We start from the raw sequence: 27,722 nt of genomic DNA on the forward strand, positions 1-27,722 counted from the left end.
CTTGAGGTCAGATCGCAGTACTCGAGGGGTATCAATGAATGATGAGGGTTGCGGTTTGATGTTGATTGCATACCTGCCATTGCTTTCATGTCAAGTCGAGCTACTTGTGAACAAATCAAATGCATGGTGGGGGAAGGAGGGGAAGGAAAGGTTGGATACAGCAGTAGTAGCTATCTCATGATACAGGACCCTGGGCATCACCATAAGCTTACAACGGTACATACGATGAAGCAATCAGGTGCAAGGTGAGGTAAGCTATTGCGAAATCGAGCAATTGAGCTACAATCGTTTGCATGTCATGTCTAAGCTTTTTACTCCACCCGTTATGCTTAGCTGATACATGTTCGCTTGACATGACACCCGAGCAGGCCGAGAAGGAAGGAGCAGCAAGTCGATGCTAGGTTGCAAGGTAAGGTGAGGTAAGTGAGGGGCATATATACCTCTTGACCTCGTCCATTCCTTTCGTCTCTTTGCTTATCCACGTGCTCTTTATATCAAAAGTGACACACCATACAACTTCAATACCAATCAACTCAACCTCAACACACATACAACCGACAATGTCTTCTCCTACCAAGTCAACTCCCATCACCAACGATTCTCCTCGTCGCGTATGTCTCCCACAACTGAATCCCACACTCTCCTCTCCTGCTTTAGCACCGAGATGAGACTAACAAGACAAAAAAGAAGTCCTCAGGCGGTCTCTTCGAGAACCTAATGGTCCAGAAGCGCGGCACCGACAATGTTGCTTACTCTCAGCGTCGTCAGAGTTTGGAGGAGCAGAGTGCGCAGAAGGGAGCTTTTGGCAAGATGTGGGATACGTATGTGGCTTTCTGCCTGGTTTCTCTATTGCAATAGAGAGAGAGACACACACTCATATGACGGCCTGGCTAACTTTTCTACAGCGTCATCCGCGGTGCTGGTCCTGCTGCTCCCAAGTAAAAGCCGTTTTGCATCCTCACGATTGATCATTTCGGGGCTGCAAGATTGATGAACATGACCTGTTCCCATCACCATGACGAAGATGGAAAGGGCAGCAACGACTTGAGAGAACATTTCTTTTTTCCTGTAACATTAGTGGACGTTTTGTTCCCACAATCGCGAGCAGCAGCACGTTCCTCTTTTTATATGTACTTTTATGACCCGTTAACGAATTCGAGAATGAAATGAACTTTACCTTACTGATTTGCTTCTGTGTCCGCTGTGACATCGAATGCTGTCCATCTGTACGTGAAGAATTCATATTATCACGGAGATGACGCATGAGAGAGTAGTTACCAACTACTTAGCCAGCATTATAGTCGATAAATGTCCATTTGGATGATTGTTGTATGGAATAATAGAAGGTCCATGTGTGTTTTGGTAGAAGAAAGTAAGGTCAGAAAAGGATTGGTATAATTTTGATGTGTAGATGCATTTACTATCTTAGCCACACAGCTTGCAAACCATAAAGCATCAAGAAGAAGCAGTCTGGTTGATCTGTACCTTCTTATCCTCTCCCGCGCTAACGATGCCCCAGCTCTCGTCCCACTGCAGACCGAAGACCTTGACGCCCTCGCCGCCGACCGTCTTCTTGCCTGATCCTTCCCTGTCGACGACGAAGACACTCTCGCCGACCATACCTCCACTGCCGCCTTCGCCGCCCGGACCGGCGTTTCCTGCTTTGGCGTTCCTGACGTCCCAGACCCTCACGGAGCCGTCGTGGCTGCCGCTCGCAAAGACGAAGCCGCTGGATGGAGATGACGCGAGAGCGACGACGGCGTTGGCGTGGCCGCGCATGGTCATGGCTACTATACTCGTCGCTTGAGCCCTGGGGTCGACGAGAGTGATGTGTCTGGCCGAGGTTCCTGCCGCGACGAGGTTGACTGCGGGCAGAGCGGTGACTGAAAGTAACGAATGGGACGTCGTTCGTGTGTCGACGCAGGTTTGAGTCGTCAAGTCCCATGTTTTGAGGCTGTGGTCCCACGAGGTGCTGTAGCCTACTGTCGCATCGTCTGGCTTGAATATCACGTCGGACACGGGAGCCGAGTGGCCGGCCATTAGACCCAGAGCACCGCGCTGGGGTGTGTTGAGTCCTGACGAGGGACCGGCCATCTTGCGTCGTTTTGTGGATGGTGCAGCGAGAAGGACCGGGTTTGCGGTGGGAGCGCCTGCTTTGGATGTGGTGAAGATTCCGACGCTGTGGTCTGCAGACGCCGACAGGATGCGCGACGAAGGCGCGTGGACGGCGATTCTGTCGACGGAGCCCTTGTGGCCGTAGAGATCGAGGCTAGGTGTGATTTTGTCGTTGTTGTAGTCCCACAGACGTATCGTTCTGTCCAGTCCTGACGATGCTAGCTTGTCTCCACTGATGAACTTGACATCTTTGACGGGTCCAGTGTGACCTCCATCCGTCGCAGAAGACGAAGTGGCCAGAAGCTCTTGCGATTTGTCCCAGATGCGAAGCAGACCGTCGTAGCTGCCAGAAACCAGTCGATCCTGTACGGTGATGTCCGAGGAAGCCTTCTGTGCCCATTTTCCTGCGGGAGAGGTTTGCGACAGCAGATCTATCGAGCTGATCCAGTCGTCGTGCTCAAAGGACGCGACATGAGGAGGCGGGATGAGCGCGCGGACATATTCGACGTTGAGGGTCGTCTCCGAGGAAATGCCATTTGCGGTAAGGAAGTCATCGATGGAAGTCCTGAGGAATTGGCCATTGATGAGGAACTCAAAGGGCACTGGTTGCTCGGTGTCGAGGAGACGATTGACGAGTGTGGAGAGTTGGTATCGGCGAAGTTCTGGTCAGAAAAGTCAGTCATGAGTCTTGGTCAAATCAAATGCGCCACACAATCCTCAAAGGAAGGTGCACCGCATCCATAGAGAAATCATCAAATGCAAGAGTTCAAAAGACAAAAACTCACCAGTAGAGACGAGGATTGGGCCCGTATCCTCAGGCAATTCGATATCCGGACTCCGAGTGCTCAGTTGAATCCTGACCTGCGAGGTGGTAGTCGTCGTCGCCATGATTTTGGTGTGTGATACCGTCTATACAAATACAAGAACCAATAATCTCTAGATGAACATCAAAGTCTCGAACTTTTCGGACAAGGTAATCGGCAGAAAAGTGATATGGGGAAGGTACGCCGAGGGGCGGTGAGAGACGTGGCTCCATTGGGTCTAGCCTCAATCATCACATAGAGGCAGGGCACGGGCACCCTGGGGGACATGTATATAACTGATATATGTCCTACACTGAAGAATGTGACTTCACAGTATCGGCAGCAACAGCACCGTGAGAGCTGCTCCTTCAATTACGACTATATACTTGTCAAGCTAGAAACATATCCAAGAGAAGATCCGCCCCCATTTTTGGCAATATCCTCCTTCCCCTTCATACATCCACAGGCATAATACAATCGCTCATGATAGTATATTCCCATTAACACAGTCTGGGAAAGTTGCCTGCTCCACAGTGTCGCCAAGTCGAAATATACTCGCACGTCCAGCTCGTAGTGATGTTTGGATCTCCGACACCGTCATAAGTCGTCCTGTAAGGAAAGCGGCAGTGAGGTCGCTCGAACGCAATCCCCTGCGAACTATCGTCGTTGACGAACTTGGTGCCCGTCAGAGTGTCTGGCGCATCGCCGTTCTCTACCCAGTTGACTAAGTCGTTGATGATGTTGTCAGAAGCCGCTCTTGCAAGCCCGTTCTGTCCAAACATCCAGGCACCGTCTCCCACCGCACAGTGTCCTGCTCCACTGATGCGAAAGAAACGAAAGAATTGATCCATCTGACCGTGCGTGATTCCCATGGTCTGAGCTACGTGAATATAATAGCGCATGCTCTGTTCTCCCGTGATGACGTGGTCTTGCATGCCATGATGAACGATCAATTTTCCCCCTGCGGCGCGAAATGCGCTCAGATCACCACTATTCGTCGAAACATATCCATGCACCTCGTCAAGATTATCGGACAGGGTATAGTCGGCTTGACCCAAAGTCTTGGGATCCCAGTCTTTGTCGTTATACACAGCGTAGGCGAACCAGTCATGAGTCAAAGCTTGCACACTGCCCGTCAATGTGCCGTCGGCTGCTGCATCCACCTCGGTTCCAGGCGACAATCTTGGGAAGAGTAAAGTGCCCTGCTGGTCGTAGAGTTGCGAGTAGACATTCCTCACTGCCGTAACTTGTGTTGAGGTCAGACACCTCGTGTCGGAGCTGACGCCACACCGTAGTACAGTCGCATTGAAGTCGCAAATACTCGAGTCTTCAAGGATGCCGTCGGCTACACCGTCGAGGACTTCGTCACATTGATCCAGGACGTGTTCGTGTACGAAGCCCCACTGGTCTTCTGACATGGCGCGATCATCTGTGCCAAAACCAGTAATCAGGTAGAACCTTCCAGACCAGTCGAAGAGATGGTTTACATCTGAAGCAGGTGAACCGGCGATGATTCCATTGAAGTCATTAGGATAGACTTGAGCAGACTTGAGACCCTGTCTTCCGCCAGTGGAACAACCCAGAAAGTAAGAGTAGTTCTGAGGAGTGCCATAGTACTGTTCGATGACCTGTTTGGTCGCAACCACAGCGACGTGACGAGATCTGTAGCTCCAGTCCACAATGGCCGCGTTGTTGTTTTCGAAGTCTGTACCATCATACGAGGTGGCATTATGGCCTGCATTGTCTCCTGATACAGCAAAGCCCATGCTGGAAGTATAAGCCATATCATTGTAACCGACACCTAGATCAACACTCAGCAAATCGATCATGATATACACGATTTGCGTCTACTCACATCCGTTGAGACCCTTGTTGTCTGTGGCCAGATATCTGCCGTTCCAATCTGTTGGCAGCCAAACTTCCATGTAGTTTTCAGAGCTATCGCTGGTGGCTACACTCAACCCTACCCTGCAAACATCGACCTGAGGATGTGTGACAGATAGGCAAGTGGCCTGGGCACCCTGGACATTGATGGTAGATCCAGCAGCATAGTATCCGCATGAATCGATAGATGCTGTGAGATTGGAAAGAACGAGGGAAGCGCAAATGCTCTCACACAGTGCTACCGACATTGTTGAGAAAGAAAAGAAAGAAAGTGAGATGTAGGAACAAGAAATGAAGAGATTCTGCTGTTGTGGAAGATTCAAGGATAGTATACAAGTAGAACGAATGGCAGGAAACTATCAACAAAAACGAATGGCTGGTCTCTACTGGAGACCACTGTAAGGGAACGATGCAGCAAGGCTTGAAGAGACAGAGAGGTAGTCGACCAGCAACCTTATAGAGATCTGGTAAACATTTGTGCGCGAGACCCATTCGGTCTTGACTTTTCGTCGTCATTTCCACATCTGCCAACTGCTGCGAGGCACAATCCTTCGCAGCTGCAACAATCCCTGTACCTGGAAGACATAAAGGGAGGCATATCGGGAAAGACACATGCACGGAGCGCAGATGGGGGCAGTACCTACATGGACGTGACTCGGGTTTTGCTCTTCTGTAGCAACCATCGTAACCTTTCTTATTGCTGATGGTATAGTTCCATCGCAGGTTTTCTTCAGCAAGCTGGATTAAAGCGCATAATCGTCGCTTGCCACTCTGTCTGTTGGGTCCGGGGGGCATGAGTGACATCGTGGGCTATCAACGGTTCGCATAGACGGTATGTGTCGACGCTGCGAAAAGCAGCTGCAGAGGAGAGGTCTCCGAAAACGGTGCTGCTAAGATTTGTTTTGCAGATGCGTATGTGTGACTGATTCGGGTAGTTGCACCATACATTAGTTCCGAGGACCTCATGCGCTCAGTATTTCAGATGCAGTAGCGTTCTCTAGTGCGCTGCAGGCATATTCTTGTCTTTTTGCTTGATCGCAAGCCATATCTCGTCAAGTAGTCAGGTACCAGGCGCGGATCACCCACCTAGGGCAGGGAATATGCTTGGACGGAAGAGAAGTTTATTGGTGGTGGTGAAACATCTTTGTGTTACAGTCGACGAGGATGGAAGAAAGCTGGGTGTTGACGGCGTTGAAGTAGTAGTCGAGCCCACACCTGAGGTATGGCCGTCGGACCGCTCTGCCGTGATCGCCCGTTGATCGTCAGGTCTGATCGTCTTCTATCCCATTGTGACTTTTTGCGACTGCAAGCACCTTTGACACATGAAACATGTCCTGTAGGGTTTTGCTTTCCATCATTTGAGGCAGGAGTAAGCCTCACTCGAAAATAGACTTTGAGTATCGTATATTTATGAACATAACAAACAGCGGTTGGACCGGCACTGCCTGACGCAGGCATACAAGCAATCAATATAGCCACGACTTTCTCGTAACTTCAAGTTTCCCTCCTACCGCACAGTATTCCCTCGGCCTCCTTGCCAACTGGTGCAACCAAACCCCCCCCAAATAACCAGAAAAGAATATGGCTAGCTTTCGCAAAGGCGGGAAGATATCCAGCAAGGTCAGCTAAATAAATCGCGTTGCACAAAAAGCGTCGACTAGGTAAATAGCTATTATTCTCTGACCCTAATGTTTCACAAGAGTCCTCGAAACTTGGCCAGGTCGGGCTTCGTGCTTCATGCTTCATGCTCCATGCATGACCTACCAGCCCTGCCCTGCCCTGCCCTGCCCTGCCCTGCCCTGTCTTGTCTTGTCTTGCCTCTGTATGGGACTGCTGAAATAGGTATGGTATCTACGAGGTGTTCGTGCTGACAAGCTCGGGTTGTAAATGCTATGACTTTCCAATATGGGTAGAGAGTATTGAGGGGTTAGGCGAGGCTTTTGGTAACCTTACCAGAGAGTTATAACGAGATTGGACAAGTTTTCTGGTACTATAATGTTTCCTTCACAGTACTCAATATGTTACTGTAACATATCCCAGTATGTAGAGCCTATTGCTATGCTGCGCCATTGATCAGATGGCTGTATGTCTGTCTCCCTTTTACTGTAGGACCGACCGACTTTACTGTACCTTACTACACCCACCACAACCGCCCCTCCTAGCCACCAGGAAATGAGAAGTGAGGGGCTCGACGGAACAGTAGGTGAGCGGTGTTTGTGTTCGAGAATAGGCAACACAAACGGCAAAACGACGTAGCAAAGACCCCGGGTTTTGAGGACGAACAAGTGGTACTTGTTGTTTGATAATGTGTTTTTCATGCATTCTGTTCTCAGACTAGCTGGAGGCCTGGTATGGCCTTTTCTTCTTTTCTCCCTCGCGGTGTATATCTAAATCTTACACCTTGGTATCGCATCTGCGCCATTTCTCTCGTCTCTTTCGCCTGCTCGATCATATTAACAGGTCTATCTCCTCCATCTCAGCTATACAGAATATCCAATAACTAAAGATCAAACAACTTCTTGACCTGAGCGGCGCAATCATCTGGGTTCTGGACGCTGTGGCCAATGGTGCGCGAGTCGGCGTAGATCTCGTGGTCGTTGCCGCCGACCTCGGTCTTGTCACCGAAGAAGTGGATGGTGGTGTAGTCGACGCCGCCAGGTAGGTTCTTCTCGTTTGCGACATGCTGGAGGCAGTATGTCTTGTCCCAGCCGCGGGGGAAGATGTCAAACGAGATCTGGCCGCCGATGGAGTAGCTAGCAGAAGGGTTGTGTCAGATTGAGAAAGAGAAAAGAACATAGAAAAGACTCACGTGAGGCCGAGATCAGGGAATGCAGCCTTGATGTCCTCGACAAACTTTGCTCTGATGCCTCTCTCCAAGTCGTACACCTGGTACTCGTTTCGCTCCTCGACACTGGCGTTTCTGCCAATGGGGCTGACGTTGATCATGCCATTTCTGAACTCGATGAAGGTGCCTCTCTTCTTGGGGATGTCGAGGTCGGCGATGTAGTGCAAGATGAACTTGACGAGCTTCTTGTAGGGCTCCTCGCCGATCCAGTTGATGAAGCTTTGAGTCGCGAGAGGGGCGCCCATGCGGTATGCGGTCAACCCGTTCTCAGGGAAACAGAAGTCAAACAGCGCGGTGACGGGGATCTCGGGCGTGCCGAGTTGCTCTTGTTGCTTAGCGAAATCTGAACCGCCGACATAGCCAATGGCGACCTTGTGTCTGAGACGAGAGAGAAGTTCGAGCATCTCAGGGCTTCCAGCCTACCAACGACAGTCAGCTGGTTGCATGACTGCAAGAAAGATAGAAACTCACTCTTCTGGCGGGAGTTAGAGTGTTGTCGACATCGAAAAGCACAATGGTGTTCTTGATTGGGCGCTCACTCAGCGCAGGAATGACTGCTGCTGTCACCGCGGCCATTTTGGTATGGGATGGAATGTGTAAAGACCGGAGTCGGATTTCTGCTTTGAAGATGGAAGAAAACAGCTGGACGAGTCTCAGTGCTTGTCAGTCGAGCGCAGATCAGAAGAACAAGACGATCGCTGGTAATAATTATATTCAACAAGGACAGGATCCTCCCCGGAAGTCAGGGGCAAGGGTCACAAAACAATCTGGCCCTTTTAAGGACATGTCGCGGGGTAGAGGGGCAGACAGACAGACAATTTAACGGAAAGACATATTCGCAGACTTACATGGTAGGGAGTGAGTGAGCAGGTGAGGATAATATATCACAGACTCCAAAAGCAGGACTCGAGAGTATTTGAGGTAGAAGAACCCTTCAGTGATCCTTCTGAGTCACTATATGTGGCCTTTCTTTCCTACCATGAGAAGAGACTTGTCCCTTTCGTATACAGCATGCGCGGTCTGGGGAAAGCTATGACCAACCACGACCAATGTGTTGCTGTTTTTAGATTAAAGACAGATACTGTAGGATATGCTGAGAGGTACGGTATCGTAGGCAAGACAGAATGACAAACTGGGTTCTGACACTGTGTTTTATCCACATAGAATTCGCAAAATCATATCGAGGGACGCCAGGCGAAAGTTATCACTCCATTAACAGTACAATTGGAACCATGCGGTCGTTGAACAAAAGCGAGAAAATCGCGAATCTTGTTATATAGAGCATCATCCCATCTACGCTTCGCTGGGATTCGACCCAACGATATTGTCATAAAAACACGTTGCTCTAAACCCATACATGCGTAGACTTGAAGACCAAAAAAGGAAAAAAATTGGACATGTCATGCTTTGCTGGCCCCATCCCCCACACCAGACCAAGAACCCGTCTGGACGGCCAGAAAACGCTATGCAATTCAACTTTTTTGTTCCCCCCCATCGTCCAAGAGCCGTTTGCGCCATACTAGAAACATCTATGATTTCGTTTCGCCTCTGGAGTCGATGTTGCTCGATGCGAATGATAAAAAGCCTCTGTGGGAAACTTTTGGATTGGTCGTTCAATCCTGGATGGGCTCCAGGGTGCTTCCTGCGAGGATGGTGGCCCATCCGATCAGACGCCAATGCTTCTCGATTCTTCGCGAAAGAGCGACCTTCTCGCCGATCTCTGTGCATGCCGGGCTGGTGAGTTGAAGTCGGGCAGCATCGGCCTTGACGGCGATGACCTTGGCACCGGTGGCGGTGGAGCCGATGTTGACCATGAGGACTTCGTTCTTCGCAAGCTTGGCGACCTTGGCCTGCTTGCCGTCGGCGGTCTTGACACCGAGCAGACGACGGAGCAGGAAGTAGTTGACTTCGATTTCGGTGTAGATGGCGGGCAGCTTTCCACGGAGACCGAGGACGAAACCGACGAGACGGTCGGCACGGCAGAGGGTGGGGTCGACGCGGGTGCCGACACCTGTGATTCGGATTAGTGTATCGTTCGTGGAATAGCTGGAAAAGGACTTACCGATGAGACCACCGGGGACGGCAAACTTGAGGTCGTTGTTCTCGGCGAAAAGCGAGACGATTCTGCTGAAGATGGGCTTGCACTGGATCTTTCCTTGGTCGTCCTTGCTCACGATACCGGGCCTGATCTCGATTTCGTCGCCGAGCTTTAACACACCGGTCAGGATGGAACCACCAGCGACACCACCCTTGAGCTCCTCGATCTCGGCACCGGGCTTGTTGACATCGAAGGAACGAATGACAATCATGTGGGGTGCGGCGGAAAAGTCTCTCGGGGGGACGGGGATCTTGGAGACGAGGTACTCGTTGATGGCGTCAATGTTGAACTTGAGCTGGGCAGAGATGGGAATGATGGGGCTTCCATCGGCGACGGTGCCACGGATGAATCGCAGAATGGACTCGTGATGTTGGGCGGCGGCCTCTTCGCGCATGAGATCGACCTTATTCTGGAGGATGATGATGTGGTTGAGCTTCATGATCTCGATGGCGGCAAGATGCTCAGAGGTTTGGGGTTGCGGGCAGCTTTCGTTGCCGGCAATGAGGAGAAGGGCGGCGTCCATGACGGCGGCGCCAGACAACATGGTGCTCATGAGAATGTCGTGACCGGGGCAATCGACGAAACTGGAGTAGAGAAGTCAGTGGGAATTTATGGGTGTGGTCGAAAACAAACTCACGAGACATGTCTCAGCAGACGATATCTGCCGCTGCATCCTTCTCTCTCGCACGGAGGGTCGACCTCCTTCTCACTCTTGTAACTGCGGTAGCAAGTGGGACGGGGGCACTCGTCGTTGTCACACTTGTAGATCTTTGCGTTTGCGTAACCCAGCTTGATGGTGATGTTTCGCTCGAGCTCGTTCTTGAAACGGACGGTCTGGACGCCGGAGATGGCCTTGACGACGGTGGACTTGCCGTGGGCGACATGGCCAATGGTTCCGATGTTGATGGTTGCTGGGGATGGGTCAAAATATGTGAGGGTGTTGGTTCGTTCATGGATGCATACCTTGGCGGGCGATGATCTCGGGCGAGAGAGGATTCAGCTTGCTCACGTCGATGGTGGACGGGTCAGGTTGCTCTAGTATCAGGTCAGAGAGAGGCGGTCTTGACCTGTGTGGCTATAGAAACTGACCAGGAAGGTATGGCTTGGTGGGCAGAGCGGCGACGGGGGCAGTCTTCTTGAGGGCGGACTTGGGGGCGGAAGACTGCTCGGGGGCATCGTCCCCGCTCTCTGAGCTGTCCGACTCGTTGTTGTTGTTATCCTGCTGAGGGTTTTGTGGCAACTCGTCGTCGCTGTACTGTGACGCCATGATTGCGGTTTTTTTTCTTTCCTGCTCTTTCTCGGTGGGGGGTTGCGAGGGCGCAAAGGGTGGAAGTGGCAGAGACGGGCGACTGGAGGACCGAGGCTGTAGCGTTGAGGGTGATGCTGGTGTCGAGAAAGCGGTCGACGGGAGAACACTTTGGTGGATAGGTATGGAGCAGACTCGTAGTAAGTGCTGTAGCAAGTACTGTACTGTATATCAGGCTTGCAGTACAGTATGAGTCGACGGTGGGTGTGCCCTGGTAGTAAGCCCTATGCTCGGGCTCGGTCTCTCACTCCCGAGATTCTCTGGGCGAGCGAGCGAGCCTTGGCATCGACAAGAAATATCACGAAGAATCACAAATTCCCGATCATCAACCAAAAAAGGAATAGCGTCCACAGAGCACCCCGGCCAATTAGCGTCGCGGCAATCAGAGAACGCAAAGCAGCAGAAGAGAGCAGGAACGGGAGCGCAGGACTTGGACTTTGGCAGGTGCGCTGTACTTGTTCGAGCACATCCATCGCTGCTGCTGTTGCCGTCCGTCGTCGCTGTCGTCCCGGTATTCACCACCTCTTCTGTCGCTCTACCACATCACCCTCTCCATCTCTCCCCTCTACATCCTCCTCCAAAGGTCTCATCCCCACCTCTGGCCACATTTGTCAATCGCAATGTTGGCAAGGTCTACCGTCTCGTCCGCGCGCACCGCCGCCGCCGCCGCCCGCAATGCTACCTCCAGGACTGCCACGGTATGTTCGCGCCATCCTATTTCATCTCAATTCACTCGGAAGAAGCAGAAAGAGCGAAGAGAAAAAAAAACAATCTAGCAGCAAGCCATTGACGCACACCGCTGACTGCTACCTCTCACACAGCGGTCCGCCTCGACTTCCTCCACCTCCGAGGCTTCTTCTCAATGGAAGGGCAATGCCTTGACCGCCGCCTCCGGTGCTCTCGCCGTTGGCTCCGTCGCCTGGTACTACTACCAATTCGTCCGTCCTGCCTACGCCATGACTCCCGCCGAGGAAGGGTGAGTTTTTCCTTTTTTTTCTGGTTTCCATCTTCCAGCTCTGCTGCATCGCCGCCACTGACGAGTCCGACAGTCTCCACCCCACCAAATACCCATGGGAACACGAGAAGACATACAAGACATACGACCACCAGGCCCTCCGCAGAGGTTTCCAGGTCTACCGCGAGGTCTGTGCCTCTTGCCACTCGCTGCAGCGCATTCCCTACAGAAACGTCGTCGGTAGCATGATGACCGTCGACGAGGCCAAGGCCCTTGCCGAGGAGAACGAGTACGACACCGAGCCCAACGACGAGGGCGAGATCGAGAAGCGCCCCGGAAAGCTGTCCGACTACCTCCCCAGCCCATACAAGAACGACGAGGCCGCCCGCGCCGCCAACAACGGTGCCCTGCCTCCGGATCTTTCGCTCATCGTCAAGGCCAGACACGGTGGCTGCAACTACATCTTCTCGCTTCTGACCGGTTACCCCGAGGAGCCCCCGGCCGGTGCTGTCGTTCCCTCCGGCCTGAACTTCAACCCTTACTTCCCCGGCACCGGAATCGCCATGGCCCGTGTTCTCTACGACGGCCTTGTCGAGTACGACGACGAGACCCCGGCCACCACCTCTCAGATGGCCAAGGATGTCGTCGAGTTCCTGAACTGGGCCGCCGAGCCCGAGATGGACGACCGCAAGAAGATGGGCTGGAAGGTCATGGCCGTGACCGGCACTCTGTTTGTCATGTCCATCTGGGTCAAGAAGTAAGTTCCTTTTTTTTTGTTGCAGTAAAGCACAAATACTAAACTTCGGCAAAAACAGGTACAAGTGGTCCACCATCAAGACCAGAAAGCTCGTCTACAACCCTCCCGTCAGCTCCGCCTCCAAGAACCCCTCCAGCCGTCACTAGACGATTCGTCTCGGCTTGAACGAATTTCGAACCTTTAGGTAATATTGGGGGGATGTGGTGTGTGTGTGTGTGTGGATATGGAGAAGATTTCTTTTCTTTTTGTTTTGTGTCTCACCGAGCCCTTGCTCTCTTTGTCTGCTGAAAACGCACAAGTAGAAGGAGGAGATGTAGAGCTCGGTCGTGGACGGAAGGAAAAGCAGAGGATGGACGAAACTCTTGTACAGCATCTCTTGTCTTTCTTGTCTCCATTCGGGCAGCCCAAGGAGAAAGCATCACCTCAGAGACATCAAGGAAAACCCCAAAAACCCAGACAAAAAACAAACAAACCCACTTTGTGTTATTTTCTCCTATTTTTTTTTACTGCAACCACCTCAGTCTTGTACTATGAAGCTTCTCCTTTTTTGTTTTTGTTTCCTGCTGCTTGCGCGCGCCCGCTGAAATCGCAACCATAAAGTAAAACCAATTGTACAACTGCCATGCCTCTCCTTTTCTTTCTTCCGATTTTTTTCTGGATTTTGTGACCTTTTGTTCGTCGACTACCTGGATCGTGCTCCTTGAGACATGCACTTGAAGGAAGAGACGAGACACCACGCGATCTTTTCCCCCCATCGGTTCCTTCAAATGCCCATGACCCCCTCGTGTCCTTCGATCCTTAAATTCCAAGTCTTCTCAGGCCGCGCACACGAAGAAGATGTGATGATTACCACAAGTTCACTTCGATCCCACTCCTTCGTCTCTACCTCCTCGATGGACGACGATGGACGACGATGGACGAATAACAGAGCAGATCAGGCTCCTTCTCCTGGCTCAGGCGGTCATGCACTGAGCAGTCGTGCACCGACGAAGCGAAGGGAAGACAGGCAAATAGCACGACCACGCTGCTTGAACCACGACAGAGACCAAGACCAAGGCCGAGACAGGGACCGATGCAGAAGGCGACTTGTGGACAGTACTGGTTTCCTACAAGTTCAGCGGGAGTGGCTCTCTCGCTCTGTGTTGTATCTGGTACCGACGTCTATACAGTCGATTAGTTGAGAGCCAGAGGTTCCAGAGTAGAGCATACTGGTCCTGTTTGGACGTCGTCGTGCTAATTGCATCAGTCTGGCTGCTTTGGACTTTGGGGAATACGGAGTAGGGCGTAGCTTGTTGTCTGACTCGTCTGACGAAGGCGGTTGACCTGTATACATTCTGCGAAAGTGCAGGCAGAGAAAGAAACAGCACAAGGCGCAGATGGACAGATAGACAGTATGGTTGAATACACAAGCCCAGTGATTATCCTATCGATACGTTATCAAAGGCTAGAGAATACCGTGTTTCAGAGTGCGGAAGGCTGTCCACCCTGCTACCAACCTAAGTAGAAAGGGGGCGAAGAAGAGTATGGATACGTAAACATGTTAATGGATGGGACTGTCCACACCCCTCACGTTCTGCATGTTTATTCGGTTCAGACGGATAAAGGATATTTCAGGTTCAATGAACGCAGTCTATCTATATACCTGCCATTAGAGAAAGATGACTGGAAGAAGTAGTAGAGAAAGCAGAGAGGAAGAAGCTATGGTATAAATGTGAAGAATGAGAAAGAGAAAACGAAAATAGAAGGATGAGGTGGTTGAAACTGTCGCCAGCGACGTGTTCCGACTACGCTTTTCCTCTGGAATAATAAATGCTGAAGTGCAATTCTATCGATATCATGTTAGTACCGCATTTCCTCTCGTCGTCCCCTTCGTCGCTATTTTGTCAGAGTGTATACGCGCTGCCAATCATTCAAGAAGTCCCCAAAGCACTACCCCTCCGTTTCTGGGTCTTCTTTCTCTTGTTATCATTCTTAGCACCACCGCTGAGCAGACCAACCAGCAACGAAGCTCTCCTCTTCTTATCGCTCGAACCACTACCGCTCTTCTTCTTTTTGCTCTTGCTCGCCTTCGAAGCAGAAGAGGAAGCTGTGGGAAGAGTGTTACTCGAAGAATGTCTCCTGCTGATCAATGCGTCTTTCCAGCTGGGCTTTGAGTACGCTCTGTTGCTTTTCGCTGCGAGATCTAGCCCGCTGCTGCTTCGTCGACGCATCAGTTCGGGAGAGCTGACGGATGATCGGCCTAGTGAGGGACTTTGCAGAGATTTGGATTTCTTCGCTGAGGAGACTATTGTGAGTCTGGGAGGCGGCATCGCGTCGTTGTTCGCTTCGGGTTCTGGCGCTTGTGATCTGTCGTGGTGGTGGTCGAAACGGAATGACTCGGACAGGTCACTGTCGTCGCTGAGCTTATGATTTCTCTGCGAGAACGGCGACGGAGACCTGCCTCTTCGCGACAAAGGGAAGGGAGGCGCCATCTCTTGCAGCGGGAGTCTATCGGACATGTCATCTTCGACCCTGGCTGACTGCATCGCATGTCGTTGAGGAGAACGGAGACTGGGTAGGTCGTCCATTGCTCGGCTTGACTCCTCCAGCAATTGCAGGCTGGGCCCGTCCAGCTCTTTCTGCAAGTCAGACACGTGCGTCCAAGTACCTGGTGCGTCACCCTGGAAGTACTGCCCGTTAGCGTACGCCATATCGCGCGCATCGTCCATATCCATCATGTAGTCATCATCATCTTCCTCTTCGCTGTCATCGTGGCCGTCACCCTGCTGTGCCACGTGGGTATGCGGGAGTGATGGCGATGGGCTGCGGTATATTTCCGAATTATTCATCTCCTCGACATCGCTGTCATCGTTGTGATGCATAGAGATGTTTGCTTCGGACGCCTTCATCGACGGAGACTCGACTAGAGCTAGCGCTTCAACAAAGTCCTCGTCATCAGGCTGCAACGCGGAATCGCGCTCTTCGTCAACGTCACCCTTGTTGGCGTCCTCAGCAGGAGACCCAGTGACCTTTGTCTTGCCACTCAGAACATCTAGTATGAGTGCTGTCGTCTCCTCTGTACCCTTACTTGCGTGTGACAGGCGATCGGGCAAAGACGCACTCGGCACATTGTCATGATTTTCAACAGCCGGTGACTCTGAGACCACTGCTGCGGGCTGAGACGAGCGCTGCATGGCCGAAGCCGGTTTACTGGCATGTGCTGGTGCTGTAACAGGTCGATCTGGCGAATCATGCCTCTGCAGAGATGGCGAAGGACTGGGTTGATCAGAAGACGTTGTCAAGGGTTTTGGAGTCGCACGGTCTTCTTGACTCGATGGGACATGCACGCTCTGCTCTGCACTGGCGGAAGCTGGAAGGACAGCATGTACATCAGGCTCAGGTAGTGCTGTCGTAGCACTATTCGTCGCAACAACATCGTCGTCATCCCCTGCCATTTCCTCGTTTCCATCATTTTCGTTGGCTGCAGGGGTACGTGATTGTACATCGTCCGTCGCGCCAACATCAGCAGGTGGCGGCGAGCTGCGAAAGGCCTGAGACGACCTCTCCGCCAATTCAGTGAGAGTTTCGTCATCCAGATCAGAGTCACTATAAGTCGACGACTCGTCGTCTGAGATGAAAATGGAGACTGGAGCTCGGGGTCGGGACGAAACTGCCGTGTTTGGTGTGCTGCGCGTGGTTCGTTGTGGAAAAGACAGAGTGCTCTGCCGGGTTTTGCTATTGACTCTTTTCAGTGCAGAGGTAATCGAGGATTGCTTGCGCTTTATAGGCGAAGAAAACGATCTGTTCGAGTCGTGCTTGGACGACTTCTCAGGCCGAGGCTGGGTCAAAGCAAAGCGTTCTGCGTCGCCCTCTTGTGATGCGATGGCCATTTGTAATGAATAGGGTGATTTGGTCTTCACGATGGACGCATCAGAATCATCAGGTCCGGGGGTCTGTCCAGATGGAGGAGCTTTCTTTTGCTGAGACATGCCTGGAGAGTCCGTCTTTCTCTTTTTAGGTACAGGAATCACAACTTCGACAATCGTAGACGTCTTTCGCTTTTGGCTTTCAGGTTCCCGTCGAGTATCTGCGGTCCGTGGCTGCGCCTTTGCCACTGGTTGCGACGGGTCAGATGAAGCATCTCGCGACAGTTTTGATCGGGTAACTCGTGGTTGCACGGTGGCCACTTCGGTTCCGATGCGACTAGGAGCAGGTTTTCTCGGTGGAGACTTGACCGCTCTTCCAGAAGCTTTGTCAGCCTCTGCCTGGCTGGCCCACTCGCGATATTCTCGCCAGTAAAGCCGCTCATTCTTGAGGTCCTCGGCGAGACGACGGGATTTGATCTCGTCTTCTCTTTGCTGCAGCTCCTCGACCTGAGAACTTAGTCTGTTGTTCCTATCTGCTCGTTCTCGGGCCTCAGATGTTCGTGCTCGGTCATTGGCGAGTCTCTGGCTCAACCGATGCTCTTGGTTTCTGTCTTCGGCGTACTTCCTCGCATCAAGTCGCAGCTGCTGACGTTTCTCTTCGACACCCTGGCGTGTGCACTGGTCGAGACTATTCATGATGAGCTGCGGATTGAGGGCATCGGAAGCTGACGCTTGACTAGCAGTGAATTCAGCAGAGCCGGCAGGAGGTTGAGACGGAGAAGATTGCGAGTTCAGAACTTTCGAGGCCTTTCGCCGTGCGTCCTGATATAACTTTGCGGCCAGCGACTTAGCTCGCTCCTGACGGTCCAGCGGAAAGTAGTCCTTGAGAAACCTCTTCATCTCCACGTTCTCGAGTCTGGCGGCTAGCAGCAGATGTTCTTCATACGGCTTGAACCTCTCGCCTGGCGCACTTGGCGGTTCGTTCTTTTCTTCGAGGAACTTGACTCGTTCGGCAGCGTGCTTCTCGGCGTCAGCGTGTTCGACTCGACGGTGTATCTCGGCAAAGTGGATCTTGACACTGTCTTGGGTTCTGGTGGGATAACGTCGATCGTGCAGGCTTCTCCAGTCCTGACCTTCTCTGATTGCACGAACGAAAATGTCGTCGTCTCCTTCGGACCAGACGGAAGGTGTAGCTCCTTGCTTTGGCGTGGGTCGGCGGTGTGTAGTTTCTTTTGGCCTGTGGCTAGATTCGACTTCGACGACTGGTGTGAATCTAGAGGAGGCGGTGCCGTGGACTGGAGTCTGTATAGGCTCTTCGGACCCAGTCTCGACTGGTCGGACACTGTTGTTCGAAGCATTGTCCTTTGACTCTTCTGATTCCAGCCTCTCGAGCGTTTGCTTCCGAGCTTTTATCTCGGGAGAGTGATTCTTTTGGATGTTACTGATCTTCTTCCGGACGCTGTCCCAAGTCCGCTGCGGAAAGTGTCTCTCATGAATGGTGCGATTGGCGAGGCCGCGGGCGATGGCCGTCACCAGTGTGTCCGTGTCCTTCTCGGTCCACGACCGTGCAAGATTTGACTTGCGCTGTGATTCGAGTCTGGCGTTGCAAGAGGGTTTAGCAGCAGAGGCTTCGATACCAGAAGAGGGCGGAGCGTCGGGCTGTTGGGTGAGATCTGGATTTTCGCCGCGACTCAGACGACGTCGACGAAGCTTCTCTAGAGCCTTACTCGGGAGAACAGGCTGTCGGACTTGCCGAGGTCGACTGCTTGGTGTCGTAGGGTGGTGTCGATGATTGGCTTCTCCGTCGTCTTCGATGGGGTCTTGGATGGGGTCTTGGATGGGGTCTTCGATGGCGATGTCGCCTCGATCAGGTGTGGGACTGGAGGGTCGTGGACTGGCGACCTGACGAGCTTCAGACTGCGGCGAATCAGGGATTTCCAGTCGCCTTGTCGCTAAGAGCGGCTTCTTGAAGACAACAGAGTCGTCGTTGTCGAGAGAACGAGGGGTCAGTTGAGTGTTGTCCTTGTCAGGAGTTGTGTGCGCATCATTCCCAATGCGTCCAACCATGACACTCAATGCTTGCGCTTTGTCTGCTGCAGCTCGACGGAGATCACGGTCTGGTGTCTCGGACACGCGCACCCTCGGCCTCTTGCTACGGGGAGCTGTGTCTTGCTCTTGTTCTCGTCGCTGCTCGCCCGACTCGACTGGGTGGTCAGGATCAAGACCGGCGGCCACGGTTCCATAGCGCGCTTCCTGCCGCCGCAGCTTCGCATGTTCTTGCAGAAGCTTATCGTCAAGACGTCGGGCCTGATCCTGTGGTTGCAGGTATGATCCCTCGGGCACCGTCTCCTCGCGATGCGACAGCCTCTGCACGACCTGAATGACGCATCGCGCTCTGTCCTCGCCGGCAAAGACATCTCCCACGCTGTCGCCGAGACTGATGTCCGCGCCATAGGCATCCTGGATCTTCTTGAACACCCAGTCGTCGTGTCTCGGGTAGTCTCGCTGGTAGCGCGTCAGGATCTGTTTCCAGGCGACCAAGAAGGTGAGCTCGGGCGGGAGATTGATCAAGAACGAGGCGGCAGCTGGAGGATTCGGCGCATCTTGCGGCGGCAGGACTCTGACAGTCAAATGGATCTTGGGGGATGCCATTTTGTCTCGGATGGGAGGATGGGTGAGGGTGGGTGTGTGCCACGGAAGGAGGCGTTCAGTCAATGTTCATGTAGCTAGTACAAAAGCGGATGGCTTTGTCTTGTCAGTAATGCCCTAGAGGGCTCCTGCAGTCATTCAGGCAGCCAATGGACGATATTGTGAAACGGTGATAGCAAGAGCGCAGTGATGGAAGACAGAGTCGCGTTACACGTTACAGGAAGTGGAAGTGGACGACGCGAAAGTCGAAAGTCTGGGGACACGCGCTGAATCACGCCCGAAAGGGTCAAGCGTCGAACACTAGCTCGCCTTCGCTTGCAGTAGCTTGCAGTACGTCATGCGGGGGAATCTCACTCATCCCCACATCTCACCTTTACCTTACCTACCATTAAACAATTGCAGACAGTCCATGACTTCGATTGTAGACAGTCCATGACTTAGACATTGCTTAGTGCAAAGGTACCTTACGCATAGTCAGCTACTTTACCTCACAGTACGTATACGCCACATCTTACTCATCTGTGCATCTGTACAACGACATAGGCATACCTTTATGTATATAAAACAGTGCTTCTTCAACCATCATCGAGGTAACAACCACTACACAGCCGCTCCTCTCATCTCTCTGCTTCTCTTTCTGTGATTACTACAATACGGTGACAATGGGTGAGCACTCCATACCAAAGACAATGAAAGCCATTCAGGTGGTAGAGGTAGGTGCAGCACATCCCATCCCCCATTCCAACAACTCACTAAATCAACGACCCCGTCCGTCGCACCTCTCCACAGTATGACAAACCCTACTCGATCAACCAAGTCCCTGTCCCCACCGACCTCGCACCCCTAGACATTCTCGTCAAGATCGGCGTGGCCTCAAACTGCCACACCGACTCCATGGTGAGCGTGGGCGTCTTCAAGACCAAACTGCCCTGCACCGCCTCGCATGAAGGCGCAGGCACCGTCGTCGCCGTGGGCTCCGACGTCCAGCCACCCTTCGGCATCGGCACCCGCGTCATGTGCGGCCTGCCCTACCACCCCTGCGGGAAATGCGACGACTGCACCGGCCCGGAGAAGTTCAGGCAGTACTGCACGCACATCGAGGGCCACTCGGGCGTGCACCGCGATGGCTTCTTCGCCGAATATGCGCTGGTCGACAGCAGGACGACGGCGATCCTGCCGGACCAAGTCACGTTGGAGTCTGCCGCACCGCTGGCGTGCGCGGGCAGAACCATCTGGGCTGGAGTGCTGATGCCAGAACTGCAAGAGGGCCAATGGCTCGCTCTTGTAGGCTCTGGTGGCGGACTAGGCCACTTGGGGATCCAGTTCGCCAAAGCGCTGGGTCTGAAAGTCATAGGCGTCGACGCGCGCGACCAAGGCCTCGCTCTGTCCCGAGAAGCCGGCGCAGACATTGTGCTAGACGCGCGAAAGGGCCAGGAGGCCGTCGTGGAAGAAATCCATAAAGTGACGCATGGCCGCGGTGCAGACTCGACCATCGTGCTCTCCGACGCCGAAGACGCCGCTGGTCTCGCGTGCGCCATCACCGCTATGCATCGCACCGTCGTGCAGATCGCGCAGCCGGACAAGGTCGTCATTCCCTTTGCCGAACTCATCTTCAGAGATGTAAAAATAAAGGGCTCGCTGCTGTGTTCGCCCGCGCAGGACAAGTCTATGCTCGAGTGCGTTGCTGAGCACGGCATCAAAGTCACGACGAACCCGTTTCATGGTCTCGATCAGATCGGGAAGTTGACCGAGTTGGTTCATAGCGGCAAGATCAAAGGTATATCATCATCTGTTCTGTTCTTTCGCCTTGGGGCAAAGTCACTGACATTCATTGCAGGCAAAGCAATCATCATAGTGGACGAGGAGCAGATCAAAAACGAAAAGGAGCTCGGCGCAAAGTACTGAGTTCATCTACTCAACTTGAACAGTGAAGCAAAAACATCGGGACTGAAACTGTTGTCATCCAACGGTCTGTGATGCAAGATATGTTGTGGATATAATGACCCGAGCCAGTACTTGTGGCTAGCCAGCCACGATGCTTGGATTTCTTTCTTTGTAGTTGTTGGGAGTGGGGATGCCCATATCCTTGATAGTATAGTATGATTTCCTCCTCTCCTCAAATCATGTTCTTGTTCTTTTTCCTGTTGAACGCGCGCTGGTCCTTGAGCCAGCGTCTGTAGTCTGCAACACTGCCAATCTTCTCGCCATAGTAATCCGGCACGGGGTTATTCACCGAAGAAGAGGCCGGGTCCGCGCGGTACTGTTTGATGTGGCCGTAGAAAAGCTTGTCTTTCTGTTCCTCGTGGTCAGCATATATTCTTTCGCTACCTCGTGCTTCTTCGCAATCAAAAACAGACTTACCCTCGCGAATTCACCAGCCACAGAGCTCTTCCAGACCTTGAAAAACGCAGTGCCCAAGAACGGACCCATGAGCCAGCCGACTCCTCCAACCGCCACGAGCGAACCTCCAATGACGAACATGGGGTCGAGGCCCGTGAGCTGCGCGCCAATGTTCTCAATCTCGTACTCTGCGATCAACGGCGTGGCGATGGCGATGCTGCCCACGCCCGAGAACATGGACGCCGCGAGGTTGACATATCGTCTTGTGCGTCGCAGCTTGAGGAATTCGTCCCAGGTGAGCGTGGGCTGCTGCACGGCGGAGTGGGGAGATGATGTCGAAGGGCTGGTCGAAGGAGAGCTGGTGGCTGACGTGGACGATGCGCTGCGGCGGGCGACGACTGCCTCTGAAAGGGTGCTGGGCGCCCAGTCGCCGTGCTTGACAATGCTCGATTGTTGCCGCGATGAGATGACCGGGCTTGATGTGGTGGAAGTGATGGTGGTGTACTTTGCGAATCTGGCGCCGCTGACTGGAAGGCTCTGGGTTGTTCTGAAGGCTGATCTGCCGAGACAGCAGAGGCTGGAGGACGCGTTGGTTGCCATTGTTGCACACACACTAGACATGAGCCTTGATGTACAGCAGGGGTTGTGTAGAGGGAAGAGAAGACAATAAAGATGGTGGAAGCTTGGTCTTGGTCGCAGCCAACTTGAACATGTGCCGAGCGTTACTGCCCTGCGGCGTGCGCTTTCTGTTTCTGTCCAGAAGAACCGTACTTGCCCATTTCATAACCGGCACGTCACGCGCCAAGCCTTTCTACAGTACCTCTTCGATACACCCTGATGGAGACCACAGTAATTATTCGGCGAAAAGGGACCTGACGAAACATTAAGCATCCAGCATGTTCCTACTGTAAAGCTAGCAAGACAGGCACTCACTGAGAAGGAAATCTATTCTCGATTCGACAAATCTCACAATGCAATAAAAACAGACCAGCTCCAAACGCTGCAGTGTCGAAACAATCAGAAAAAAGAAAAAAGCTATGATTCGTCTCGTCTCCTTCATCAGTAATCCGACTAACCCCTTCCCTTTTCCCCCCTTTAAGAAACACCGTGCAAACTCCTTTTCAAGTCATGAATTCTTTTGCCCAGATGCGCGCAGATAGTAGACCTCCGTAAAAAGCGCCGTTCGGAACAAATGGGTATAGTGGTCAAACATTACATGCAATGGTCCTGAGCGACTGTCCGACGCCCGCATCTCCTGCAATGCAGAAAAGGTACATGGAAATGACGCAGTAATATAAAAGCATACCATCATCCGTTCGTCTGCCGTCTGTGACGTCGTATGATGTGGTTGTCACCATTCTCTTTCTCTTCTCCAATCTTCTCTTTCTGTCAGATCGCTCAGGGGGTTTCACGAGAGAGAGTGGTGTCCAGCGTGACCTTCATCGGAGACATGCCGGTGACGTCGGATGAGCTCCTCTGAGACCTTCTCATCGGCGTGAGCAGGAATGCGCCCTCCTCAGCAGCCGAGTGAGACGCCTCGGTATGCGATGTTGCTGGTCTTTGTAGGTCTTGTGGAAACATGGCCCCGGCGGTTGGGGCACTGCTTCCAGACGAGGAAATGGCTCTTTCGTTGGATTGAGCCAGCAAGAAACCTTCGTTATCCCGGATGAATTGCGGGTAAGGGTGTTGTAAGTAATCGTATTCCGCCTTGAGGTATTCGTTCTCCGTCAGGCACCCCGCCCAACACTGTCGCCATTCTCCAACCAAGGTGTAGAAGATGCGACCATCTAGCTTCAACGACTGGTTGAAGCATCGGTAGAGATTGTCCAGAGTCATCTTGTTCTTCGACTCGTATGAAAGCAGCAAGCTCAAGTGACATGTTATCGCGAAGAGAAGATAATAGTTGAAGGGGGCGAGTTGTTGTAGCTCGTCCCGTAACATCTGCGTGACAGCACCTCGCTCTGGCAGTTCTCGAGGGAGCTGTGAGGTTATGCGCTCTTGTGCATCCTTGGGGAATACGTCTTCAGGAAGCTCCCGGATCCACTCTTTGAAAAGGGAAGCGATGATGCTGGCGTCGTACAGCTCGGATTCGTCCAGCAGATTGACGTCCAGCTCTGGATATTGAGTCAGCAGGAGTCAAGTCATCGAGCTCTGATATTCTCCTTACCCGTATCGAAACGTTTCCGCCATTCCTTGACTTTGGTAAGTCCACCGGACACACGGTAGAGGCCTTCTTCCTCGCACTTGCCATTGAGGTAGCTAACTCATGTCAATTGTGATTACAGGCAATATGATTTGTGACACTCACTCGATACAGCGCCACGGCAAGGCAGGCATCCAAAACTCGGTCTTATCCTTGCATTGATCGTATGACTTTGCTATCCGCGTTATGCGAGTTTGCTGAATCAGTGGTAGCGTGAGGACGCCGGGGGTGTGGTCGATGATTGGGGTGACGGGTTTCTCAGTGCTGCCACTGCGGGAGAATTTGCTGAAAAGTCCTTTGCCTGCCTTGCCAATGCCAATGGCCGCGTTGGACGATGTGTTGCGAAACTCGTTGAAGAAAGTAGAAGTGTTGTGTTGACGGAGCGACGAGGACAGGGGGTGACCTTGTCGGACGCTTGCCTGCTTGTCCTTGATCTCCTTCTTGTCCTTTTCCTTTTCCTTCTTCGATTTTGACTTCTTGAGCAAGTCCTCGTCGGTCATTGTGGTCAAGCGATCTTCGGATCTGGCACGGGCCTGGTGTCCATTGACTTTCTTGCTGGAGCTCTTTTTTGATTTCGAGAGCTCATCTTCGGCACGAACAGACTTGGACCTGGACAGCATCTGCAGGCGTTTCTTGTTGGGCTTTTTGTTCTCGACAAGCGGTGCAGACTTGGGTCCGGGCGTGGGTTGTTGAGGTGGGTGGTTGAGGGTTGCCGTCGAAGGGGAACGCAAGCTGTTCTGCGATACGGAGGTGGAAACTTTGGACAAAGGAGCTTCTGAGAGTGTCAGTGTTATGCCTAGCTTGGTCGACAGACACAAAAAATCACCTTCTCCTGATCTTCTGCCATCCTGACTGGGGCTATCGCTCTCCGTGGGCGACGAGGCATTTGTAGCACGAGTGTTGGCAGGGAATGAAGGCCACATGGACGTCGGCCGAGCGCTGCCTTGGTCAGAGGACTTCGCCATCGGGAAGGTTGCTGAGCTGTCGTCCCTGGGGCGCCCAGACGGTGAGGTGCCGCGGGAGCCAAAAAAAGACTTGGAGGCATCCCGTTCGCGGTCGCCGTCATTGGGCGACGATGGCAGTTGCGTCGATGAACCTGCAGTGCCGACCCGGATGTCCCTCACGTCCAGAGACGAGATGTCAATGTCGATGCTGTGCAGCGAGTTGGAGGTGGTGGCCGTTTGTGGTGCATGTTGGTGATTATGGGGGTCCTTGGGTGCAGAGCCAGCGACCAGACCCGGCACCTGCTGTGCCATGTCGGCGGACGGCAAGAAGGTCTGATGTGGGTTGGAAGGGGACACGAGAACCGTTGACCTGTGCTATCGGCGCATAAGGGCGACTAAGGCACCGAGCAGTCAATAAGAAGTCACTGGTAGATTCGAGAGGAGACAGAGGGAAGGCAAAGACGCGTCGTATTGTTGCTGTGCAGTGTAGAGCAGTGTAGAGCAGTGTAGAGCAGTGTAGAGCAGAGTAGAGCAGAGCAGAGCAGAGCAGAGCAGAGCAGAGCGAGGCAGATAAGGTAGATAGCTGAGGCGAGCAGAGCAGATTGGGACAAGGTAACGCAGGTAAAATTGAGTTGAAACAAGCAAGGGACGGTGATAGACAGTCTTAGAGCGACGAGGGAGGAGGGCACTCACGAAATTACGACCACGATCGCAATTGGTTTCCCGTCAGTGTATACTGTCAATCTCTCAATCTCTCCAACCGACTTGTGCTTGTTCAGCACCGTCGGCAGCCTGCCTGGGTTGTCTGGGAGCTTGGACGAGATTGTGCGGATCAATGTGGACTGCGCTCGTATAAGACACGGTGGATCAGCTTGTAGCGGTCGACCACCTTAAGGTACAGGAGGTATGTACATACAAGTACCGTACAAGTACTTTTTGTAAGCGTTCAGGGGTTTCTGGGGGTGTGAGGGGGGCACAGGGCTTCGTCGACGACTGCAATTGTGGAACTCGACAGCAATCATCAGTTTACTGACTCGGGCTAGTTCGTATCTAGAGTTGTGGCGGTATGGAAGGATGATGAACGCAGATTTCAGAACACAAGTGGAGTATAGCCTTGCTGTTGCTCTACCTTACTCACTTGTACACAATTAACAAGATTAAGGTACCTCAATAAATCGAGTCCATCGTACTTGTACCGTAGGTGACTTAGCACTAGCATTTACCTGAGCTCTCGGCGACGACTGTATGAATAGAATATGCCAAGCTTTCCTCTTGAACTCTCAGAAAAGCCCTCGGGATCGGACTACCGTGAACCGCTCAGGGTCTGCGCGGGCCCTGGCTCCGTCCGAGTTTCATGGTCGCAGCTCTGGCCAGTCTAACCGGATGAGGCACTTGTACGCTGCAAGGGTCCTAAAGCTTGGCACCCCGTCACTGTGTATCTGTGCCTGTATATCATATATCAAGTAACATATAGCATCTCATCTCTGCTAGGTACCTTTCGCTACATACAGTAATTCTCATTGACATCGACAGTCATAGACGACAAGAAGACGCCACATCACTCTCCGAATATATCCCTTTGCCGATCATGTCGCTTGTCGCCGGCCCCGGTCGAGGCGGCTTCCAACAACTTCCCGCCGACTTGCAACTTTGCGCCCAGAAACATGTCGACTACATCAAAACTTTGGACACTGTGCGAGGACAACATAAGCCGGCTGTTCTGCTCGCAGCTATTTGAGAGCAGCCGCTGACGAATGGCTAGCGCAAAGATGAACTAGACTATTGGCTCACCGAACATTTGCGCCTGAACGGAATCTACTGGGGCCTGACTGCATTAAACCTCTTGGGCCAACCCGACGCCCTTCCGAGAGATGGTTTACTGGACTTTATCTTCTCTTGCCTACATGAAAACGGAGGATTTGGAGCTGCACCTGGTCATGATCCGCACATGCTCTACACGGTCAGCGCTGTACAGGTACTAGTAACACTCGACGCCTTCGATGATCTAGAAGAAAGAAGACCCGGGGGCAAGGAACACATCGGCCGGTGTACGCACTATCCTCGACAGTACCCAAGAGTCATGAACTAATTCGCTGTAGTCATTGCCAGTCTTCAGAACACCGAAACAGGAACCTTTGCTGGAGACGAGTGGGGAGAGACCGACACACGTTTCCTTTACGGCGCTTTCAACGCACTATCCCTGCTCGGTTTACTACAACTGGTGGACGTTGACAAAGCGGTCGACCATGTCATTTCCTGTGCCAACTTCGACGGCGGCTTCGGTACTGGTCCGGGGGCAGAGTCGCACGCCGGGCAGGTCTTCACATGCGTCGGAACCCTCTCTATAGCTAACAAACTGAATCTGATAAATATCGACAGCGTGGCCGGTTGGCTCAGCGAGAGACAGCTTCCCAACGGTGGTCTCAATGGACGGCCTGAAAAGATGGAAGATGTCTGCTACAGCTGGTGGGTGGTCAGCAGTCTGGCAATGATCGGGCGACTACACTGGATAGATGGGAGCAAGCTCATGGAGTTCATACTGAAGTCACAGGTGCGCCACTAAAACTTCTTCAGCGCGTGGTGTGTTACTGACCTTCTAGCAGGACCCCGAGTTTGGCGGTATCTCCGATCGCCCGGGTGACATGGTGGACGTCTTTCACACCCATTTCGGCATTGCTGGTCTAAGTCTGGTGAAATGCCCGGGACTTGAGGAGATAGACCCCACATAGTGAGTGGTTTGAGGTGTCACCTTTGGATCGCGCGCTAATACTATGACAAGCTGTATGCCCAAGAAGGTCGTGGATCGTGTGTTGGCACGATTATCCGACTTTGACAGAAGTTCCTGCAGTGGCGGACAGCCCCTGAAAAAGCGACAGCGTTGAGAACCAGGCTGCAGATCTGCTGACGGTGTGAAAAACAATACAAGTCAGCTACCACAGAACTCTCTCCGAACATTGGTTGTCGATGCGACATAACAG

The 27,722-nt window shown here is 52.7% G+C and overlaps 10 protein-coding genes across 11 annotated transcripts; 4 read left to right on the plus strand and 6 right to left on the minus strand.

Moving 5' to 3' along the window:
- Positions 1 to 560: 560 nt before the first annotated feature.
- On the plus strand, positions 561 to 942 carry AAFC00_003881 (uncharacterized protein; the record flags this gene model as incomplete). Its single annotated transcript, XM_069343425.1, has 3 exons — positions 561 to 611; positions 688 to 821; positions 906 to 942. The coding sequence occupies 3 exons, from the start codon at positions 561 to 563 to the stop codon at positions 940 to 942; spliced, it is 222 nt and encodes a 73-aa protein (XP_069201250.1).
- A 513-nt stretch (positions 943 to 1,455) lies between these two features.
- On the minus strand, positions 1,456 to 3,003 carry AAFC00_003882 (uncharacterized protein; the record flags this gene model as incomplete). Its single annotated transcript, XM_069343426.1, has 2 exons — positions 1,456 to 2,777; positions 2,901 to 3,003. 2 exons carry the CDS (start codon positions 3,001 to 3,003, stop codon positions 1,456 to 1,458), a joined length of 1,425 nt encoding a protein of 474 aa, XP_069201251.1.
- Positions 3,004 to 3,418: 415 nt separating this feature from the next.
- Positions 3,419 to 5,050, minus strand: AAFC00_003883 (uncharacterized protein; the record flags this gene model as incomplete). Its single annotated transcript, XM_069343427.1, has 2 exons — positions 3,419 to 4,719; positions 4,774 to 5,050. The coding sequence occupies 2 exons, from the start codon at positions 5,048 to 5,050 to the stop codon at positions 3,419 to 3,421; spliced, it is 1,578 nt and encodes a 525-aa protein (XP_069201252.1).
- A 2,252-nt stretch (positions 5,051 to 7,302) lies between these two features.
- Positions 7,303 to 8,223, minus strand: AAFC00_003884 (uncharacterized protein; the record flags this gene model as incomplete). Its single annotated transcript, XM_069343428.1, has 3 exons — positions 7,303 to 7,555; positions 7,612 to 8,066; positions 8,119 to 8,223. 3 exons carry the CDS (start codon positions 8,221 to 8,223, stop codon positions 7,303 to 7,305), a joined length of 813 nt encoding a protein of 270 aa, XP_069201253.1.
- A 1,037-nt stretch (positions 8,224 to 9,260) lies between these two features.
- AAFC00_003885 (uncharacterized protein) lies at positions 9,261 to 11,012 on the minus strand (the record flags this gene model as incomplete). Its single annotated transcript, XM_069343429.1, has 5 exons — positions 9,261 to 9,658; positions 9,710 to 10,329; positions 10,383 to 10,656; positions 10,709 to 10,780; positions 10,835 to 11,012. The coding sequence occupies 5 exons, from the start codon at positions 11,010 to 11,012 to the stop codon at positions 9,261 to 9,263; spliced, it is 1,542 nt and encodes a 513-aa protein (XP_069201254.1).
- Positions 11,013 to 11,671: 659 nt separating this feature from the next.
- On the plus strand, positions 11,672 to 12,909 carry AAFC00_003886 (uncharacterized protein; the record flags this gene model as incomplete). Its single annotated transcript, XM_069343430.1, has 4 exons — positions 11,672 to 11,749; positions 11,873 to 12,027; positions 12,101 to 12,763; positions 12,822 to 12,909. The coding sequence occupies 4 exons, from the start codon at positions 11,672 to 11,674 to the stop codon at positions 12,907 to 12,909; spliced, it is 984 nt and encodes a 327-aa protein (XP_069201255.1).
- A 7,010-nt stretch (positions 12,910 to 19,919) lies between these two features.
- Positions 19,920 to 21,162, plus strand: AAFC00_003887 (uncharacterized protein; the record flags this gene model as incomplete). The annotated part of the gene is made up of 3 exons (XM_069343431.1): positions 19,920 to 19,970; positions 20,047 to 21,034; positions 21,095 to 21,162. The coding sequence occupies 3 exons, from the start codon at positions 19,920 to 19,922 to the stop codon at positions 21,160 to 21,162; spliced, it is 1,107 nt and encodes a 368-aa protein (XP_069201256.1).
- Positions 21,163 to 21,373: 211 nt separating this feature from the next.
- Positions 21,374 to 22,197, minus strand: AAFC00_003888 (uncharacterized protein; the record flags this gene model as incomplete). Its single annotated transcript, XM_069343433.1, has 2 exons — positions 21,374 to 21,550; positions 21,619 to 22,197. 2 exons carry the CDS (start codon positions 22,195 to 22,197, stop codon positions 21,374 to 21,376), a joined length of 756 nt encoding a protein of 251 aa, XP_069201257.1.
- Positions 22,198 to 22,995: 798 nt separating this feature from the next.
- On the minus strand, positions 22,996 to 25,056 carry AAFC00_003889 (uncharacterized protein; the record flags this gene model as incomplete). 2 transcript variants are annotated; one of them, XM_069343435.1, is made up of 4 exons in its annotated part: positions 22,996 to 23,711; positions 23,765 to 23,856; positions 23,906 to 24,572; positions 24,627 to 25,056. In XM_069343435.1, the coding sequence occupies 4 exons, from the start codon at positions 25,054 to 25,056 to the stop codon at positions 22,996 to 22,998; spliced, it is 1,905 nt and encodes a 634-aa protein (XP_069201259.1). The 2 variants fall into 2 exon arrangements, with proteins under 2 accessions (XP_069201259.1, XP_069201258.1); XM_069343434.1 differs by having other exon boundaries at positions 23,906 to 24,575.
- A 1,276-nt stretch (positions 25,057 to 26,332) lies between these two features.
- AAFC00_003890 (uncharacterized protein) lies at positions 26,333 to 27,626 on the plus strand (the record flags this gene model as incomplete). The annotated part of the gene is made up of 5 exons (XM_069343436.1): positions 26,333 to 26,437; positions 26,507 to 26,792; positions 26,844 to 27,295; positions 27,348 to 27,472; positions 27,524 to 27,626. 5 exons carry the CDS (start codon positions 26,333 to 26,335, stop codon positions 27,624 to 27,626), a joined length of 1,071 nt encoding a protein of 356 aa, XP_069201260.1.
- Between the last annotated feature and the right edge of the window lie 96 nt (positions 27,627 to 27,722).

This window comes from Neodothiora populina, assembly GCF_041146345.1.
Source record: "Neodothiora populina strain CPC 39397 chromosome Unknown canker_contig_16, whole genome shotgun sequence".
NCBI classification, from domain to species: Eukaryota; Fungi; Ascomycota; class Dothideomycetes; order Dothideales; family Dothioraceae; genus Neodothiora; species Neodothiora populina.